At 36.9% G+C, this 20,575-nt stretch overlaps 2 protein-coding genes across 2 annotated transcripts; both read left to right on the forward strand.

The window, feature by feature from the left end:
- The first annotated feature begins 7,742 nt into the window (after positions 1-7,742).
- Positions 7,743-9,242, forward strand: LOC130710271 (mavicyanin-like). Its single transcript, XM_057559473.1, has 2 exons — positions 7,743-8,025; positions 8,689-9,242. The coding sequence occupies exons 1-2, from the start codon at positions 7,839-7,841 to the stop codon at positions 9,021-9,023; spliced, it is 522 nt and encodes a 173-aa protein (XP_057415456.1). The 5' UTR covers positions 7,743-7,838; the 3' UTR covers positions 9,024-9,242.
- Positions 9,243-17,526: 8,284 nt separating this feature from the next.
- On the forward strand, positions 17,527-18,767 carry LOC130710270 (mavicyanin-like). Its single transcript, XM_057559471.1, has 2 exons — positions 17,527-17,841; positions 18,247-18,767. The coding sequence occupies exons 1-2, from the start codon at positions 17,658-17,660 to the stop codon at positions 18,624-18,626; spliced, it is 564 nt and encodes a 187-aa protein (XP_057415454.1). The 5' UTR covers positions 17,527-17,657; the 3' UTR covers positions 18,627-18,767.
- The last annotated feature ends 1,808 nt before the right edge of the window (positions 18,768-20,575 follow it).

Consider the following 20,575-nt stretch of genomic DNA (forward strand, 5'->3'; position numbering starts at 1 on the left):
GTCTCCATCTTCCACCCCTCTCAAAGATCCTACTTGATTTCAAGATACTAGACCAAGCATAGCTGGGCCGATATCCTCTCTTAGCCCCTCTCAGCTCTCCACTAGGAAAATATACTGCCTTGAAAACACGGCTAAACAAGGAATTTGGAAAATGATAAATCCTCCACCAGTTCTTTGCTACAAGAGCCAAGTTAAAAGATTTAAAATCCCGAAAACCAAGTCCACCCTCATCTTTTGCGCGACATAATTTGTCCCATGAAACCCAATGAAGACTCCTTTTAGAAACATCTCCCCCCCAATAGAATTTACTAATCATTCCTTCAATCTGATCACAAAGCCCATCCGGCAGAACAAAGCAGGACATCACATACGCCGGAATAGCTTGAACCACCGCTTTCACAAGTACCTCACGACCCGCTCTCGACAAAGACCTCTCTTTCCACCCTTTGAGCTTCTTCCAAACTCTTTCCTTAACAAAATGAAATATCTGGGACTTCGACTTTCCAATGATAGTCGGTAACCCCAAATACTTATCAAAGTTTTCCACTGCCTTTACTCCTAGCAGCTGTCTTAGCTCATGGAAAAAATTTTGTGGCACGTTGCGGCTAACTGAAAGTATTGATTTATCAAGATTAATAGCTTGGCCTGAAGCCCTCTCATAGGAAGAGAGAATATTACGAATACACTCCGCCTCTTGCACATCTGCTCTAGCAAAAATAACACTGTCGTCTGCAAATAATAAATGTGAGATCACAGGAGCTGATCTAGAAATTTTAACCCCATGCAAAGAGGAATTTAAAACAGCTTTATTAATCATAGCAGAAAATACTTCCCCACACAAAATAAAAAGGTAGGGCGATAGAGGGTCACCTTGTCGCAACCCTCGATGAGGAGCAAAAGGTGCCTGTCTATTCCCGTTAAGCAAAATAGAGAAACTCACAGAGGATACACATCGCATAATTAGGTTCACCCAACAAAGTGGGAAGCCCATAGAAGTCATAACAGACTGAAGAAAAGGCCACTCAACCCGGTCGTATGCTTTAGAAATATCCAGTTTGAGTGCCATAATGCCATTCCGGCTCTGGATTCTCTTTTTCATAAAGTGAAAGCATTCAAAGGCAATTAACGCATTATCCGTTATAAGCCTACCAGGGACAAAAGCACTTTGCGACTCACAAATTAAATCAGGCAAAATAATCTTCAACCTATTTGCAATGCACTTTGTGATAATCTTAAAGATAACATTACAAAGGCTAATGGGCCTGAATTGGCTAGCATGCTCAGGTATTTTAATTTTAGGAATTAAAACAAGCAAGGTTTGATTCACAATACCTGGATCAATGTTACCCTGAAGCACCTGCAAGCAAAAGTGGGAGACATCATCTCCAATTATAGCCCAAAATTTTTGATAGAATAAAGCTGGTAATCCATCCGCCCCTGGAGCCTTGGTTGGGTGCATCTGAAAAAGAGCCTCCTCTATATCCTCACGGGAGAAAGCTGCCAGAAGCGTCTCCCGATGAGCCGGGGAGACTCTATTAGCGACTAAGGCCACAGCCTCCTCAATCCCGGACGGGTTTGAGCAAGTGAAGAGATCCTGAAAATAAGAAAGAAGCACATGAGCAATCTCCTCATCCGTCTCCACTTCCCTCCCATTTGCATCCTGAATGCATTCAATCATATTACGCCGTCTCCTTTGGGAAGCTTTCTGATGGAAAAAACGAGAATTACGGTCCCCATGGCGAAGCCACGTCGCTCTCGATCTCTGACTCCACATAATCTCCTCATGCTCCAAAAGCACATCAAGCTCTCGCTCCTGGGTTATTGTGTTGATATTGAATATTGCTTGGATATTGTTTATCGCTTTATGGAAAAATGTTTTCTGAGAGGCTTCGGCCGTTTGCTGGTTAATCTAGGATGTGTTGGAATATGCTGTTTATGCTTATTGATTGCGCTGATTTAGTTATGCTATTCCACTTATATCTGTGATACTGATGAGTGAGGATAACGGGCAAGTCATGCCGAATTTTATGAGATTTTTGAGAGAGTTCGAAAGGACGAACGGAGTTCGGACCTTGTTATGTTTTAATGGATCGAGACCTTCTCAAGGAATTGTTTGGGATTATGGGATCCCTGAAACTTATAGGAAGTATTATAAGATTAAAAGAAACCTATTTTCTCAAGGAAAACTCATAAGACATTAATCAATCTCTAAAACCATTGAATAATGGTAACAACCTTAGATAAGAGCTTGGAGCTTGAATATTAGTTTGAAAGATGAGAAGGGTCGCCGAGTCCAAGTTTAGAAGAAACTTACAAGTTTCCGAGTATGTTGATACTCTTTTGCTCGATGAGCAGTTTATTGTTTGGCTATCTAAAGTTTAGCCGGAAATTATAAGTTTCCAAGTACTTCGGTACTCTTCGCTCGATGAGCAGTTTATTGTTTGGCTATCTAAAGTTTAGCCGGGAACTATGAGTTCCAAGTTCATTCTTTCTTCTTTTGATTAATTCATTTTGTCGCATAATCGACATTATCTCCGGCTTAACGGGCGCGAATCCTTATGTTCAACCCGACGGGTTGGACCGATTCGGCAATAATCGTTTGACACGCGTGAATCCTTATATTCAATCCGAGGGATTGGATCGATTCGGCGGTAGTCACTCGGGCACGCGTGAATCCTTATATTCAATCCGATGGATTGGATCGATTCAGCCATCGCCATATAAACTCGCGTGAGTCCGTGAGTTCAATCCGAGGGATTGGACCGATTCAGCGATAATCTTTCGACACGCGCGGATCCTTATATTCAATCCGAGGGATTGGATCGATTCGGCGATAGTCATTAGACGCGCGCAACGTCCGTATGTTCGACTCTAATGAGAGAACCGACTTGGCGTTGTCATTTACTGCGTGTGCGAGTCCTTGTGTTCGACCCAATGGGTTGGATCGACTTGACATGCCTATTTTTGGGATCAACGTTTGAATTGACATTGCATGCATACATGCGCCCAATATGGAATTGTTGAGATAATGCTTATTGTATTGTTGAGATATTATTCATTGAATTGTTATTAGAGCCTTGATAACATGCTAAGTATATACCTTAGGGTAGGCAATACAGAACATATAAATATATATATACAACATATATATATACATACCCCCTTATTCTTCACATGCTGTTTGTATTATCTACTATATTCCGTGAGTTGACCCTAGCGCCGTGGCTTTGTTTGTATGTTTGTGTTTGGGCGGTCGGCCTGCTGCCAGACGTTCAACAGATGATTCAAGAAGGTTCGTCGTTCGGGGAGGACCCGGAGCGAAATGACTACTACTGAGCCTTCGACGTGGACCCGGACTTCATGGAAGATCAGATGAGGGTCGAAGATAGTGGTGTAGGATATGGGTGGTTAGAGTTACTGATTTTGGTTGTCATGGTCATAGCTCTGATTCATCAGTTGTATTTTGGGGCAGGGTAGGTTTCCGACTATTAGCTTTTTGTGTGATTCTCTTCCATGAGGATCACAGGGAGTTTGTCGGGCGTAGGAAGTCTTTTGGAAGCCGTTTTGGGCTGACTTACTTTTCGGGGGACTGTATTTATAAAACTTATGACTCTATTTATGAGTCGCACTTGTTTGCCGTTGGGCAATACTTTTAGTTACTTGATGTTACTTTCCGTCACTTGAGGACACTCGTGACGATGTTTTTAGTTACAGCAAGGGTGTGCTTGTATTGTATATTAATCGCTGTTAATCGCGATTGGGATGAGACCTGATTTCGACAAGTCTTTTTATTTAAACAAAAAAAAAAAAAAAAAAAAAAAACCTGCTTTTCCGCTTTATTTTATTCTTGAGTTACTAAAGTGACGCCACCGAAATCGGGGTGTAACATCAACGATCCAGTGGCAAGCCTAGTCAGTTGAGGATGACCCCATGGACTTTTTCACATCAATTTTAGTCCCTTGAAAAATACTTTAATCAATTTTAGTCCCTATTCTTCCACCTTGAAAAATATTTTTTTGTTGCCTCTGATTTTCTAGGTTTTGGAAGAATAAGGTGAATATGATGAACATATAGTTTCTTTAGGGTTTTGAATTTCTGGGTTTAAGGATTTGAGTTATGGAGGTATGGGAAGAAGGTGGAAGAGGAAGAAGATTAAAGTGGAAAATAAGGACTAGAATTGATTAAAATATTTTTCAAGGGACTAAAATTGATGTGAAAAAATCTATGTGGTCATCCTCAGCTGACTAGGCTTGCCACTGGATCATTGACCGATCAAAATTGAACAAAATGACTTAATTAGATTAAAAAATCAAATTTAGGGACCCAATTTGATTCGAAAATTGTACAGGGACCAGGTTTGATTTCCTTTACAATTTCAAGGATGAAAATAGTATTTAAGCCTTTAGTTAATGAATGAAATGCAAAACTTTCCCCTAAAAATCGTCATTTTTAATCATCTTATTTTTTTCAAAACATGCTTAATATCAAAAATTGTTTAGTAAAATAAATAATCATTTTTATAAAACAGAAAGATATATTAATCACAGTTTTGGGAACAAATCTTAAAGGGAGACATGTATAGTAGGCACGAGTGATAAGTAGCACCAAATAGTTAACCATTTCACACCGAAAGACGGTCCCGAGAATAAAAATCAAACCAAAAGTTCTACAACACAAAGAATCCAAAATCAATCACAAGTAAATAAGACCTAACAACATAAACCAACCCAAGAGTTAAAAAAGGAAAGCTAAAGAGAAAAATATCTCACAGGCCACAAGAGAAAACCAGCAGAACACCACCAAAGAAAAACAATCGACTCCAATCAAAACGAACAGGCCACACACCACCACCCCTAAGGAGGCATAGACGTATGAATCCAGACCTCAATTTGGCTCAAAACAACCTCATCAGAACAATCATACCTTATACCCAAGTGATTCCCCATCAACAGAACACTCCTCGCCCTATTTATAATATCATGCGATTCTGAAAACTCTGACGATAGAAGCATCAGTTGATTCCCTTCATTTGCCTCTACAGAAGTCGAGTCCTCAGATAAAAGACAACCATTGGAAACCCCATCTAGCTCGACCTTCTTCCCATCTCTTTTCTCAACTTTCTTGGTCTTCCCCTAGGCCTAGGGGCTTTAGCAGCATATGACTTCAAAACCGACTTCCGGGTTGTTCACGACATCTAGGAGTAATTAATCCTGCCCCAAACACAGCCATGAAAAGAAGAATCTGCACATAAGCTCCAAGAGTCACACCCAAAACTAAGTTGCATCCGCCATCACTACCCCCATTGTACATACAAGGAGATTGATTTACCATTACCTCTCCAACATCCAACAAACGTTCACCGTCAACCACCCTCTCTTCATCATGCCTTGGCACCTGAAATTGGACCTCCCCTTCAACAAATTGCACCTGTGTAACAAAAAAAACTTGCAACTGTTCCTCTACCTCAAAATTTTTTGCATGAAAAGGATATCAAAACATAACTTCATCCAAACAAGGCCTCTCAACCTAATCAAAAAAAGAATATGAGGGAGCCCCTAAGAAATCATCCAAACACACTAAGGTCCACGATACCAAGTCTAGATTTTTGTATTAAGTTATATCAAAATTTATTATTTTATATTGAATTAATAAAATTTTAATATTAATTCAATATAAAATATTTATTCATTAGTTAAATTTTTAATCATTATTTTCATGATAAAATTTTAATTTTAATCTTAACTCATTTTTATATAGATACTATTTTTTTTGTGCATCGGAAAATTAAAACAAGAAGACAAAAGAAACAAGGTTAACAAATCCCTAGCCAGGATGAGATTAAGCTCAGGAGGAGGAGCCTCTAAGCAAAGATAGGAGCACTGACAAGCTGAACCCAGACCAGCTTTTCAATCAGCAGCATCATTTGCACTCCTAGGGACATGCACAAGAAGAACATTCCAGTCACGCTGAAACAAATATCTAATGTCCATCAGCTTAGATGCTAGCTCATGGAAATAGAGACGATCCCCATGGAGAGCATCCACCAACTCTTTACAATCCACCTCACAAATGACACTCCTAATATCCGCCTCCTAGAGAAGCTTGAGGCCAAGCTTTATCGCCAAGATCTCAGCCATGAGCGCGGTACCACTGCTCGAACCAGTCATAAAAACAGGAACCCAATTCCCACAATCATCCCGCACCAGCCCACCGTTAGTTTAACTTTTTTTTTCGTTTAAAAAAATGTTAAGATTAAATTTAAACTTAGAGTATTTATATATTAATTTTTAAAAATTATACTTTAATATCTAAATATTAAAAATTTAACTAATTCAATTTTAAATCTGTAATATAAATTAACGTAAAAATAATTATTGTAAATTATATTTTAATAATTTTAAAATTACTTTTCCCGTGTGGGGCATGAGACTAGTAATTGTCTATCCGTTTTTGCCTTGACGTTTGGACACTTAGCCAAGCCACCTACCAAAATCCCACCTCATAATGATGAATAAATTATTGCTACTGAGAACTGATCGGTAAACCTCTCTCATAAATTAATCGCTATAATTTTTTTTAATTTTAAAAAGTTTAAAATACTTTGCTTCATCGGAAAATAAAAGTTTAAAATACTGAATAGTTTACCATACATGTCATGTTCTCAAAAACAATTTAAAAAATCTAATAGTGGAGGGATTCCATCATTTTGTCATAATTTCTTTTATGGTAAACTTGTATAATTTATAAGTATTTTTTTGTATTTTAGGAAATGAACTAACGAGTATCATTTTAATAAATATCGCAGCATTGGGAAAAAATAAATGTGATATTATCATACAAGGGCGATATCGAAGAAAATTCCCCTAAACACCTTAGCACCATCAGTGTTTGAACTTTGAACCACAAGAGTCCCACAAAAAATGGACATAACTTTTTTTTAATGGACAGAAATTGATTTAAGTTGAATTGGCTTGGGATCAAGAAAAGTTAACCCAATCCATTCAATTGCAGTTAATATTAACTTTTTCAGAAATATATAGGGTTTAATATTTATGATATAGAAAGAGAAAAAGGAATACAATGAATATTTGATTATAATAAATAAAAAACGTTCCGACCTCAAAAAATGCCTCACACTTCCACATTTTTAGACGCTTTTATTTTTCATCATTCTCTTGTATTATTTCTTGTATTGGGTTGAAGTACCCCTCATACTTCTTTTCAATATATTTAGTTATTTACCATGACTTATTTATATGCAAAATCAAAACTTAAACAAGGCTCCCTAGAAAATGTGGCTTAATAATTTACACATTAATACAACTAGACTTGTTTAGTGGTTAAGATAAAAAAAAAGAGTTGGATAATAAATGTAAAATCAGATCAGAGAAAAATAGATTCTTATTCTAGATTTCGCTTGAGATGGATTATAGATAATGATAAGATGTGATATATATGAATAATAAGAAAAAGATAAAAATTGAAAACTAAAATGCAAATTATAGTTATACAAATTAATAATGTATTTAAATTTTCATTTTTTATTTAATGAACCTCTTTGAAAACAATTTTTTATTCTTATTAAATAGACTACTTTTAATTAGATGATAAAAGATAAAAATTTATCAATTAAATTTAAAAAATAAGATAGGATTATTTGCTTGACTGAGTAATATCACTAGGCCCTTTTGCCCCGCGTTATCCCACTAGCTACTTTCTCTATAAATACCAACAAGAGGCACTGCTTTTTCTACCTTCAATTAGCAAGCAGAACACACACACAAACAGAGCTAAATCCTAGAAAAACAGGGGCGACCTGAACTTAAGAACACACAATCATGGCAATGAACATGAACGCTCTCCTCCTTGCGCTTCTTGCTGCAACCACCTTGTTCCACGCCTCATCAGCTCAGACCAGACACGTCGTGGGTAATTCCACCGGCTGGACGGTCCCTACCAACGGTGGCGCTTCATTCTACACCAGTTGGGCTGCCAACAATAGCTTCACCGTTGGTGACACTCTCGGTAAGTCACATAAAAAATACTGTGTTTATTGTCAACTAAGAAAAATATGATTCACAAATTAAAATAGTTAATTAATATACTTTAAAAATTAAAAAAGTTTAACTGCAAATTAGTTTTAATGTATAATTTGTGTGAATCCTCAAATGACTTGATTCATATCGAACGTCTATGTTTAAGTGCAATTAGATAACCCTTTTTTGAGCTCGCAATTAGATAACCCTTAAGTGCAATTAGATAACCATAGTCGTCTGATTAAGAAAACCGACATTTAACTTCAAAAAATACAGATCCTCTAACTACAATTAAGCATATTTTGTCACCGGTTGTTTATTGCTTAGTACAATTACCCTCGAATTAGTTCATTCTCACTGCCAAAAGATTAAGTGTTTAAATTAACATGATATATATGAATTTTGTCCTCTGCCTAGAAATTGAATATAATCAATATATCATCTATGTATCTAAGATCTGTAGTGCTGATTTTATATATGAATGGTGTAGAATATTTAAGAATTTTAGACAACAAGGTGAAAATTTAATGGTTCATATAAATCAGATGGAAAGATAATGAAAATAACATTGATTGGTTTATAAAAAGGTTGATGATTTTCTGAGATGATAGAATTGAAAGTGACATTGAAAATGTGTTGTTTTGTGATGCAGTGTTCAACTACGCAACAAGTGCACACAACGTAGAGGAAGTGACAAAGACAAATTACGATTCTTGCAACTCAACATCTCCAATTGCAACTTACACCACCCCACCTGTGACAGTCACCATTAACAAAACCGGTGCTCATTACTTCATCTGCGGCGTTCCCGGCCACTGCCTCGGCGGTCAAAAGCTCTCCATCAATGTCACCAGTGGCAGCAGCACCGCCACTCCTCCTTCATCCACCCTTACCCCTCCTCCTAAGGACTCCGCCGCCGTGTCTCTTGGTGCTGCCGGAGTGGTTGCCAGCACGGTGATGACAATCGCCGCGGTTTTTTTCTTCTAGAGAGATCGTAGCTAGTATGATTTTTGTGTAATTCATTTTGTTGCTCTTGTTGTATTTCATCACAGATTCAGTTTTTTTTGGGTCATCACAGATTGTGTAATTCATGTGCAACTTTTTTTTCATCTTGCTTTAATTTTTTCTTTCCATGAGTAAATTATGTGGTGGGCGACTGTGTGAATATGAATATATAGTATAAATTCTGCATTTTATTTCTTTGCATCTGCAAGTCTTTTTGAGCTACCTTCAGTTCATGTAGGGTCCAATACTATAAAAGGACACTTAATGTTGAAGTTGATGTCGTTGCTCATCTTGGTTTTAATTTTCATGACCATGTTTGAGTTGACGGTGGTCCTACTAGCATTTCTCCCTTAATCTAAAATAATGCTAGATTCTGTAAGTTCTTCTGAGGTGTTGGTTAATGAATGAAATGCAAAACTTTTCCCTAAAAATTCATTTTTTATCATTTTAAAATATCCTTAATATAAAAATTTATTATTCAAATTAAATAACCATCTTTTAGAAAAGTAAAATGATGTATTAACTAATCGTGACTTTGAGAACGAAGTCTAAAGAGAGACATTTACAGTAGGTTCAAGTGATAAGTAGCATCAAAAAGTTAACCATTTCCCATAATAACAATCAAACCAAAAGTTGTACAACACAAAAAATCCAAAATCAATCACAAGTAAATAAGACCCCAAACAACATAAACCAACCCAAAAGTGAAAAAAGCAAAGCTAAAGACCAAAAGATCTCACAGACCACAAGAGCAAACCACAAGAACACCACTAAAGAAAAACAGTCGACTCCAATCAAAACAAACAGGCCACCAACCACCACCCCTAAGGAGGCCTGCATGTATGAACTCATACCTCAATTTGGTTCAAAGCAACCTCATCAGAACAGTCATACCTCACACCCATGTAGTTCCCCCTCAACAGAGCAGCCATCTCCCTATTCATAACACCATGCGGCTCCAAAAACTTCGACAATAGAAGCATCAGTTGATTCCTTTCATTTGCCTCTACAAAAGTCGAGTCCTCAAATAAAAGACAACCATTAGAAACCCCAACTACCTCGACCATCTTCCGACCTATCTTCTCAATTTTCATGGGTCATCCCCTATGCCTAAGGGCTTTAGCAGCTAATGACCTCAAAACTGATTTCCTGGGTCGTCCACGACATCTAGGAGTAATCCTACCCAAACCCTCCCTGAAAGAAGAAACGCAACAATGAACAGAAGAATCTGCATCAGCTCCAAGAGTCACACCCAAAACTAAGTCGCATCCACCATCACTACCCCATTGTACGTACAAGGAGATTGATTCACCATAACCTCTCCAACATCCAGCAAACGTTCACCGTCAAGTACTCTCTTTATCAAGCCTTTGCCAATGAGACTGGACCTCCTCTTCAACAAACAACACCTGATTCACTACTTCAAAAACCTGCAGCTATTCCTCTTCCTCAAAAATCTCTGCTTGAAAAGAATATTAAAAAATAACTTCATCCAAACAAGGCCCTCAACCCAATCAAATAAAGAAGCTGAGGGGGCCCTACGAAATCATCCAAACACACAAGGCTCCACGATACCATGTCTAGATTATTTTATTAAGTTTTATCAAAATTTATTATCTTATATTGAATTAATAAAATTTTAATACTAATTCAATATAAAATATTTATCCATTTTTAGTTAAATCTTTAATCATTATTCTCACATTCATGATAACATTAAAATTAATTTTTATCTTTTCTCTATATTTTGAAAAAAAAAAAGTTAATATTACATTTAAACTAATAATATTTAGGCTTAATTCCAGTTTAGGTCTCTGATGTTTCAGAAACGTGCGATTTGCGTCCCCCGTGTTTAAAACGTACGGTCAAGCTCCCTAATGTTTCTAAAACGTGCGATCGAAGCCCTTCTGTAAGACCCAAGATTTTAGAACTAAATAAATAATTAATTTCCAACTCACGCATAGGATTCTGTGTAAGCGTGAGAGGAACTTGACTTTCGTTTAATGTTTGGATTTATATTATGAAGAAGAGAGTTCAGGAAATGACTAAGAATAGTACTATATTCGATATAGTTATAGCACGAGCAGTATTCACTTCTGCCCTAGGGTGAAAACGTTAGTAAACGACTAATTTACACTTAAAGACACGATGGAAACTAATTCCAAAAATCTTCAGAGAAATGTTAGAACTTCTCTTAATCCTTCCATGACAGGCGTTTCGATACGAAACCCTGGAATGTACGAACGTCCGATTCTAATCCTCGGAGGTTTGCCGAAACTAAATCACTAATAGTTCAAGAAACCTAAAATCGACCGACGATGAAGACTTTTTCTATTCGGAGCTTCAAATGAAGATTCCACACGCGTACCTCTATTTCTCTTGATGTTTCCAACCTTTCTTCAGAAGGAAGTTTTCTCATCCGACATCAACTACAAAAAATAGTTTTTCGGGTAAAATCGATTTACACCGACTTTGGATCGTTTGATTTAATTCCAAGAAACCTGTTTTGAGTTCTGGAATTCAGTCGCCAGAACCTATCTTAGAATTCACGGAGGAATGCGCAGGAAAAATCGGAATCGCGAAATTTTCATTTTTCCGTATTTTCCAAAACCTATAAATAGCAAGAAAATGAAAAAAAAAAAAAAAAAAAAATATCACAAACACACACACACGGCCGTGGGCTCTCAAGGAGGAAGGAGGAGATTTGATTTTTGTCGATTCTTGTCTGATCGTCGCACAGTTCGTTGCTACGCGTAGGCCTCGAGGTACTGATGCTTTTCCTTACCTCTGATCGTAAATTCGGTCGCTTTTCTCTATGTTTTTCTGTGCTCAAAGTTTTGAGCTTTTTGTAAAACTGTCCAAATAACTTGATTTCTCTGTCTAAACTTATTCCCTGCGTGCCCCTGAGCATGTTTAGCGAATTACATTTTGTCGAATGTCGCCGAAAGGCCGCCGAGTTTCGATTCTGCTCAAAATACCCATTTTGGGCTAAAGTTCCGTCCTTTGGGCTTAAAACTCTCGACTGAGCTTAGCGTTAGTAGGATTAGTCGTCATAATCGTCGTTGGCGTCGACCCCATCTAATTTGTTTTCGAAATTCTGATTTTGAGTTTCCGAGCTAAAAATATTGACCAAAATACCCCTGCGACAGTTTTCGACCCGAAAATTTTTCTGAGAGTTTCCCTGACCTAGATATCGCCTAAGAATACCTAGGAATTGATTTAGATCGAAGAAAAAGTTCGGAAACCCTATTTTTGAGAGTGGCCGAAACCTATTTGTTAGGGTACCGTGTCCAAAAATAATTTTTGGGTCTCTATGACCTGAGCCATTGCGTAGCTCTTTCCGTTGTCGAAATTTTGGCTCCGGTTTCGTGTCATTCCGAGTTCTGTAGCTCGAGTTATGCTCGTTTTAGCGAACGAAATCTCCGTTGTCAATTTGTGCTTAAATAGGAACTCTTAAGCTTTAAAAGCTTTCTTTACGATTTCGATTAGTGTTATTAGATAGTGTTGTTTCTAGTGAGGCTTGTGTTGATGATTGTGTTTCCTTGTTCTAGGTTCACAACTTCCATGCCCAACTTCTACTCACGAAGGTAAGGGTAACTCAGTTTTAGAGCGTCCTTGAGTCTTGCCTGCTTTTATCGCACTGCCTGCGTTTGAGATGAAGATGTTTATATTGATTGGCATTGGATTATGATTATTATGCTTGCAATGTTGTATGCTTGCTTATATTGACTGTTTCTGAGACTTGTGCCAAATGTTTTCTGAAGGCTTCGGTCGAGTAAACTTATTGAGACGTGTGTCTCCGTTTTCTGAGAGGCTTCGGCCGTTTACTGGTTTCTGTCATTGAACTGAGTTGGTATGCATTGAATTGATTTATGTTCGTTGAGGTTATGAATAACATGTGGTTGCCTTGATTTGATTGTTGGATTTGCGACTGTTGTTCGAGTGATTACTGAGGTTGAGGATTGTTGTTGACTAACTCGACATTTAGGGCTTGAACTTGAAGTGGCAATGTGGTGGTGATTGTCCCACGTGATTGTCCCGTCTTTTAAGGCGTTATAAAGTGGCGGTGTGGTGGTGATTGTCCCACGTGATCGTCCCATCTTTTGAGATGTCCTAAAGTGGCAGCGTGGTGGTGATTGTCCCACATGATTGTCCCGTCCGTAGTGGCGTTAAGTGGCGGTGTGGTGGTGATTGTCCCATGTGATCGTCCCGTCTTGAGAGACGTTGCTGATCGATCCATTTTGGTAGAAGCATATAGTTGCATTATAGGGAACTAACACCTGACCCTATGTTGTTGGATTTTAGTTATTGGTTTATTGATATCTGATTTGATGTTATATTGTTGAGGTTATTATTATCTGAGCTAATCTATGTTTAGTTGTTGATATATGAGTTTAGTTATATTGCTGGTTTTGTTGATATCTGGATTAACTTAAGTTGCTAGTATATTTACCATGCTAGGTAATTAAATTTGAATAGCATGATTTTCTCCTTTATACGTGGTAGTTGCATGGAGTTAACCCTTTCTATTTGCTACTTGTTGTTTGGGCGCTTAACGCTATTAGGCGATGGAGAGCCTTCCGCTGAAGTTTAGCTGTTCGAGTTGGAGATCGTGACCGTGGGCGGTCGAGTAAAGGTGGTTGAAGCAGTTGCTTCTTTCTTTTTGGAGGACTATGTCTGAGTTTCTTTCTCCATCTAAAAACTCTGTTGTTAAACCTTATTTCGCCACTGTTTAAGTGTGCGTACTTATTTTGGAAACTTGCTTATGATATTGTAAGACACTATTATTATATGTCGGGAACGGGTTGTTTAATTAAGACTATGTTATGTATTAAACTGTGTTTAGATGTTTTGAAAAGGAAAAAAAATTATCGTGTTTTCTTAGGATTACGAAATAGTCCTTAGACTTTGTTAGGTTACTAATGTGACTCCTCAGTTGAGAAATTGGGGTGTTACACCTTCCGTCCATATCTGTTTGGTTCTGTCTGTTGACCAAACAGAGTTGCGTCCACGTGTAATAAAACGAGCGAATTTACTCTCTGATCTTTCATCTTTGTGCAATTTGCCCCCCAAATGTTTAAAAATAGAATTTCAAAAAATAAATCTTTAATCTTTAACAGATTGTAACAAAAAAAAGACCATTAATCTGTTTCAGAAAAAAAAAAAACATATCATTAATCTTGAATGAAAACAAATCATTCATTATCAAAGTAACACAACCTAAAACAGATTCAAATCAACAACAATTCAAGAAAAACAAATTGAATCTTCAATTCATGTTCGTTAACAAAACAACACATTTATCAAGAATAGTAATAACAATTTTCTCCCTAGTTCATCTTCCACTTTCAAACACACACATTTATCTCCATCTTTTATGAAAAAACAGATCCAGCACAAACAAAAAACACATAAATAATGCAAGAAACCAGAAATCCAGAAAGATGGGAGGAGGTAAAACCCCATAAAATTTAGAGAGGGATAAGCCTTTTTCATCTCATCAGATTTAGCCACCCATTCATCTTTCAGAATCATCGTTGCCCTCTCTGGCTGAAATTCGTGGTCATTGCAAAACCTCAGAGCCACATCCAGATTTGCAGTAAGCCATCAGTTACTACCCAGAAAACCCAGAAATCATCAAAGCAACGAAACCCAGAAAGGAGAGTGGAACTAGGGGATTTGCAGGAGGTGATAGCGTTCCTTGTGAGCATACTAGGAGTGGCGTTCTACATGTTTAAGGATGATGTCCTCACTGAAGTTGTGAGAGCTGGGATTTAGGGATTTGAACAGGAAAAATTGATGTCGATTTTGTAGATGTGGGTTTTGTAATGGAGAATAGCAGGTTCAGATCTAAAGGAGGAGAAGAAGATAGTGAGTTCAGAAGGAAGATGTGGTGGTTTGGGGTTGGTTGTATATGGTAGACCTTGGTGGTTATGGCTATGGTGAAGAGAGTGAGATTACAGGTGAAAAAGATGAACTGATTTGAATTTTTTATAATTTATATTTAGTTATATTTTGATATTATTTAGTTTTTTAATTAATTGTTTTATTTTAAATTTTATTGAAACATCAGGGAGTAAATTCGCTAGTTTTAAACATTAGGGAGGTAAATTGCACAAAGATGAAACATCAGGAGTAAATTCGCTCGTTTTATTACACGTGGACACAGCTCCGTTTGGTCAACAGACGGAACCAAACATATATCGATGGAAGGGCTTCGATCACACGTTTTAGAAACGTCAAGGAGCTTGACCGCACGTTTTAAACACGAGGAACGCAAATCGTGCATTTCTGAAACATCAAAGACCCAAACTGGAATTAAGCATAATATTTATATATTAAATTTAATAATATTTATTAAAAAGATTATACTTTAATGTCTAAATATTAAAAATTTATCTTCTTAAACTTTAAATCTATAACATAAATTAACTTAAAAATAATTATTGTAAATTATATTTTAATAATTTTAAAATTACTTTCCTCGTGCGGGGTATGAACTAGATATTGTAATTGTCTCTCGGTTTTTGGCATGCCACCTACCCAAAATCCCACCTCCTAATGATGAATAGTTTTTTTATAACATCTTTTGATAAATTGCACTCTCTAGAGATTGATTATAAACTCTTCTACTCAACATATATGTCCCCTAACTCTTACCGGTCACTTGAGCTATCATTCAGGGACATGAATAATTTTTTAATGCTACTGAGTACTGATTTGTAAATCTCTCTCAAAAATTAATATGTGTAATTTTTTGTTATTTTAAAGAACTTAAAATACTGAATAACCATACATGTCATATTCTAAAAAAACAAATTAAAAAAAGAAATCTTAAAGTGAAGGGATTCCATCCGTTTTGTCATAATTTTTTTCATAATGAACTTGTATAATCTATAATGTAGTTTTTTTATTTCAAAAATAAACTAAAGAGTATTATTTAAATAGGTACGGAGCATAAAAAAAAAAATACATATGATATTCTTGATTCAAATGGGCATCATATATGTCTCCGAATGATAGCTCAAGTGATGAGAGTTAGGGAACATGTGAGTTGGCTGCGGGAGGTCTATGATCAATTTCTAAAGGGTGTCATTGGAAACCGCACCGCTCTTGATTGTGAAGCGACTGCTAGAAGGTGACTCCATATATAAGCTCAGAATAATTCTACTACCTTAACTTAGAAGTGAGAGTCTCAGATTCCTTATAGAAATTAAATGAGAAAAATAAAAGAAATTTATGCGTTCCGCTCGCACTGTAAAAGTGCGAATAAAACGCACGTTTAAAGTGCGTCCATGACGCACTTTCAAAATTCGCGATGGACACACTTTTAAAGTGCGTTTTAGTCGCACTTTCAAAGTGCGAGAAAAAAATATTATAAAGATTATTTTTTTGAGTTTACAAATTTAGATGCAAATAAATACGGGGTTTCGAATAACAACTAAAAAACCTTGAATCCGCAATTTGGAGGAAGCAATACGGCTTCCATTAATATCGCCGTCCTTTTAGAAAACTCATTATGAACTCTTGTTTGACGAATTCCCATCTCCACATATCTCAACTTTATGATTTTTCTAACATTACCTTCCATGAAAAGTGGAATTTTCCGCTCAACTTCCATGGCACCCATTCTCACAAAAGTGATCAATATTAGCATGTTTCTCCTCTTGGTCTTATTTATTTTGACTTGGGATGTTACTTATCAGTTGATTTCACTTAACCAGAAGTAAAAAATAAATGTTTGGGGAGTTTTTTTTTTGGTTTAATATTTAACATATAGAAAGAGAAAAAGAAATGCAATGAATATTTGAGATAATAATAAATCACAACTAGTTCAAATGGATAGGGTCTTCCCCTTTGGAGACAAGACCCAGGTTCGAATCTGGGAGAAAAATTATTCATACTGTCAAAAAAAAAAAATCACAAGGCCAACAATGCCTCACACTTCCACATTTTCAAACGCCATTAATTCTCATTACTTGTAAAGTCAAACTTAGAACAAGGCTCCGTAGAAAAATGCGGCTTAATAATTTAATTTACACATTAATGCATCTTATTAAGATAAAGAAAGATAAGGTGAAAGAGTAAGAGTAAAATAAGATCAGATAACAATAGATTCTTATTTTAGATTTTGTTTAACATGGATTATAGATAATGATAGAATGTGATATGAATAATAAGAAATATATAGATAAATTTTTCCTTTCAAAACTAAAATGCAGATTAATTTTTAAAATCATTTTTTTAAAAATTATTAATGAATTAAAATTTTTATTTTTTGTCAAATGAATTCCTTTTTTTTAAATTCAATAAAGTTAATATATTTCTTCTTATAAATTAATCTACTTTTAATCAGATGATAAAAGATAAAAATTTATCAATTAAATTTAAAAAATAAGATAGGATTGTTTGTTTGCTCGAGTGAAATCACTGACCCTTCTAACCGCATTATCACTCTATCTACTTTCTCTATAAATACCAACAGAAGACACTGCTTTTTCTACCTTCAATTCTTTCTTGCTTTCATTCAAAGCAACACACACAAACAGAGGTTTTTAGTCTTAGTCTCTTAGCAAACAGGGGCAACCTGAACTTAATTAAGAACACAACACAACCATGGCAAGGAACATGACCACTCTCCTCCTTGCGCTTCTTGCAGCAACCACCTTGTTCCACTCTTCATCAGCTCAGACCAGACACGTTGTGGGTGATTCCACCGGCTGGACCATCCCTACCAGCGGCGCTTCATTCTACACCAACTGGGCTGCCAACAAATCTTTCTGCGTTGGCGACACTCTCGGTAAGTTACATAAAAAAAAAACTTTATTTACCAACGGATTAAGAAAAATATGATTCACACATTAAAAAATTTAATACAGTTTAAATATCCTCTTACTGCAATTAAGCATATTTTATCACCGATATGATAATTTATTGCTTAGTATAATTATCTGCGAATTAGAGGTTCTCACAACCAAAAAATTAAGTGTTTAAAATATATAACATGATATATATATATATATATATAAAAAAGAATTTTGTCCTCCTACATAGTAATTGAATATATCATCTCTGTATCTAATATCTGAAGTGGTGATTTTATATGAATGGTGTAGAAAATTTAAGAATTTTATAAAAAGGTTGATGATTTTGTGAGATTGAATAAAAAGTGACTTTAATTTGAATGTGTTATTTTGTGATGCAGTGTTCAACTACGCAGCAAGTGCACACAACGTGGAGGAAGTGACAAAGGAAAAGTATGATTCTTGCAATTCAACATCTCCAATTGCAACTTACACCACCCCACCTGTGACAGTGACCATTAACAAAACCGGTGCTCATTACTTCATCTGCGGCGCTCCCGGCCACTGCCTCGGCGGTCAAAAGCTCTCCATCAATGTCACCGGTGGCAGCAGCACCGCCCCTCCTCCTTCCTCCACCGCTACTCCGCCTTCATCATCCACCACTCCTTCACCATCATCCACCGTTACCCCTCCTCCTAAGGACTCCGCCGCCATGTCTCTCAGTGCTGCCGGAGTGGCTGCCAGCACGGTGATGACAATGGCCGCGGTTTTTTTCTTCTAGAGAGATGAGAGATCGTAGCTTGTATGATTGTTGTGTGATTCATTTTGTTGCTCTTGTTATATTTCATCTCACTTTTTTTTTGGTTATACATTATACAATAAATTTTGATTTTTCAGTTCGACTGCAACTTTGTTTTTATCTTGCTATAATTTTTTCTTTCCATGAGTAAATTATGTGGTGGCGTCTGTGTGATATGGTAATATAGTAATGAATTCTGCATTTTATTTCTTTGAGATAGAAGTTAATGGGAATACTAATGGTAATTAAATGAAAATTGATATAAATCGAGTTAATTGAAGTAGTAGTTTAGTACCTCGTCCATTAAGTAAATAAGTGATAAAGTTCGATTCTATATGTTATGCAAGCAAGTGATTGAACTTAGATAATGTTTTTTCTAACTTTGAAGCAAATAAGATTAAGCAAATTTTGCTGCCCTTTGCGCCATAGAGAGGATCATAATTGATATCTATGTTGTTGAGGTGTACCCAGACGTCTTGAAAGTGAAAGTTTGTAATATCATATTAGCTTGCACTAAGGAGTGGTTTTATCAAAATAAATATTGTAATTTATCTTTCCGATTCGATGTACCCAAAAAAAAATAATAAGGGTAGGCTTCTCTTTTTCTATCGGCTAAACTGTCCGTCAGAAGTCCTTGTTGCATAATCAGCTTCAGGTGGAGCTAGAGCATACTCTTGCTCAAGAGGAGGTGCACTGGTTTCAGAAGTCTAGGGAGCAACTGGCTCTCTTTGGGAGTCGGAATACGAGATATTTCCATACCAAAACTCTCATTCGACGGAGGAGGAATAAGAGTCATGCACTTGCTTTACATTCGGGAGAGATGTGCATGGGTGACTAGCTTTTGCAGCGAGAGGCGATTCGTTTTTTAAAGGACTTGTTCTGCTCTTCTTCTACCATGTGTCCTTTGGATGCTTCTACATACATTTGTCCTGAGATGGGTTCTGATCATGTTGCCCGGCTTGCGGATCAAGTGACTAAGCAGGAGGTTTGGGAGGCTGTTTCCACTATGAGCTCTTTCAAGGCACCTGGTCCAGATGAATTCCATGCTATCTTCTTTAAATCTTGTTGACACATTATTGGAGATAATGTTTGGCATTTGGTTAGAGACGCTTTTGTAACAGGGAGCTTTGATAGGTCTATTTCGGACACTTTGGTAGCTCTTATTCCCAAGGTAGATGTCCCTTCATCTTTTCGTGAGCTACGCCCCATTATCCTTTGTAATGCCCTCTATAAAATCATTACAAAGGTGTTGGTCCTTCGCCTGCAGCCTTGCCTGCAGGATATTGTGGGGCCGTTACAGAGTAGCTTTATCCCTGGGAGAGGGACCTCTGATAATGCAATAATTTTTCAAGAGGCGTTTAAGATGGATTTGGAAAAAGCTTATGATCGGGTGGATTGGGCTTTTCTGCAGGATACTTTGGCGGAGTTTGGTTTTCCTCCTTCAATTGTCACTCTGATTAGGCATTGTGTGTACTCCTCATCCCTCTCTATTATTTGGAACGCGGCCCGCCTTCCTCCTTTTGGTGCCACGAGAGACCTTCTGCAGGGGGACCCTCTCTCCCCTATTTATTTGTGCTTTGTATGGAGCGTCTTACCCATATGATTCATCATGAGGTTAGTGATGGTCGTTGGAAGGGGGCCAGGTATATCTCATTTGTTTTTTTTTTGTAGATGATGTCCTTTTCTTTGCCAAGGCTGAGGTCTCGCAGATCAGGATTATTCATCGTGTATTGGAAGAGTTATGTGGTGCTTCGTCTCTGAAGATTAATGTGGCAAAATCGAGGGCATTTGCTTCTTGGTGTGTGCATGGTGCATTAAAAGAGTGTATTACTGCCATTACATACATTCCTTTTACAGATAATATTGGGAGGTACTTGGGGTTCCAAATCCACCAAAGCAGGGTCAGGAAGGAGGATTTCACTTTTATCATT

This window comes from Lotus japonicus, chromosome 4 (genome assembly GCF_012489685.1).
Source record: "Lotus japonicus ecotype B-129 chromosome 4, LjGifu_v1.2".
Lineage (NCBI taxonomy): Eukaryota > Viridiplantae > Streptophyta > Magnoliopsida > Fabales > Fabaceae > Lotus > Lotus japonicus.

Coding starts and splice junctions, on each gene's coding strand:
- LOC130710270 (XM_057559471.1), top strand. CDS start 17,658: ATGGCAAGGAACATGACCACTCTCCTCCTTGCGCTTCTTGCAGCAACC. Junction 17,842..18,246: donor CTGCGTTGGCGACACTCTCG/GTAAGTTACATA, acceptor TTTGTGATGCAG/TGTTCAACTACGCAGCAAGT.
- LOC130710271 (XM_057559473.1), top strand. CDS start 7,839: ATGGCAATGAACATGAACGCTCTCCTCCTTGCGCTTCTTGCTGCAACC. Junction 8,026..8,688: donor CACCGTTGGTGACACTCTCG/GTAAGTCACATA, acceptor TTTGTGATGCAG/TGTTCAACTACGCAACAAGT.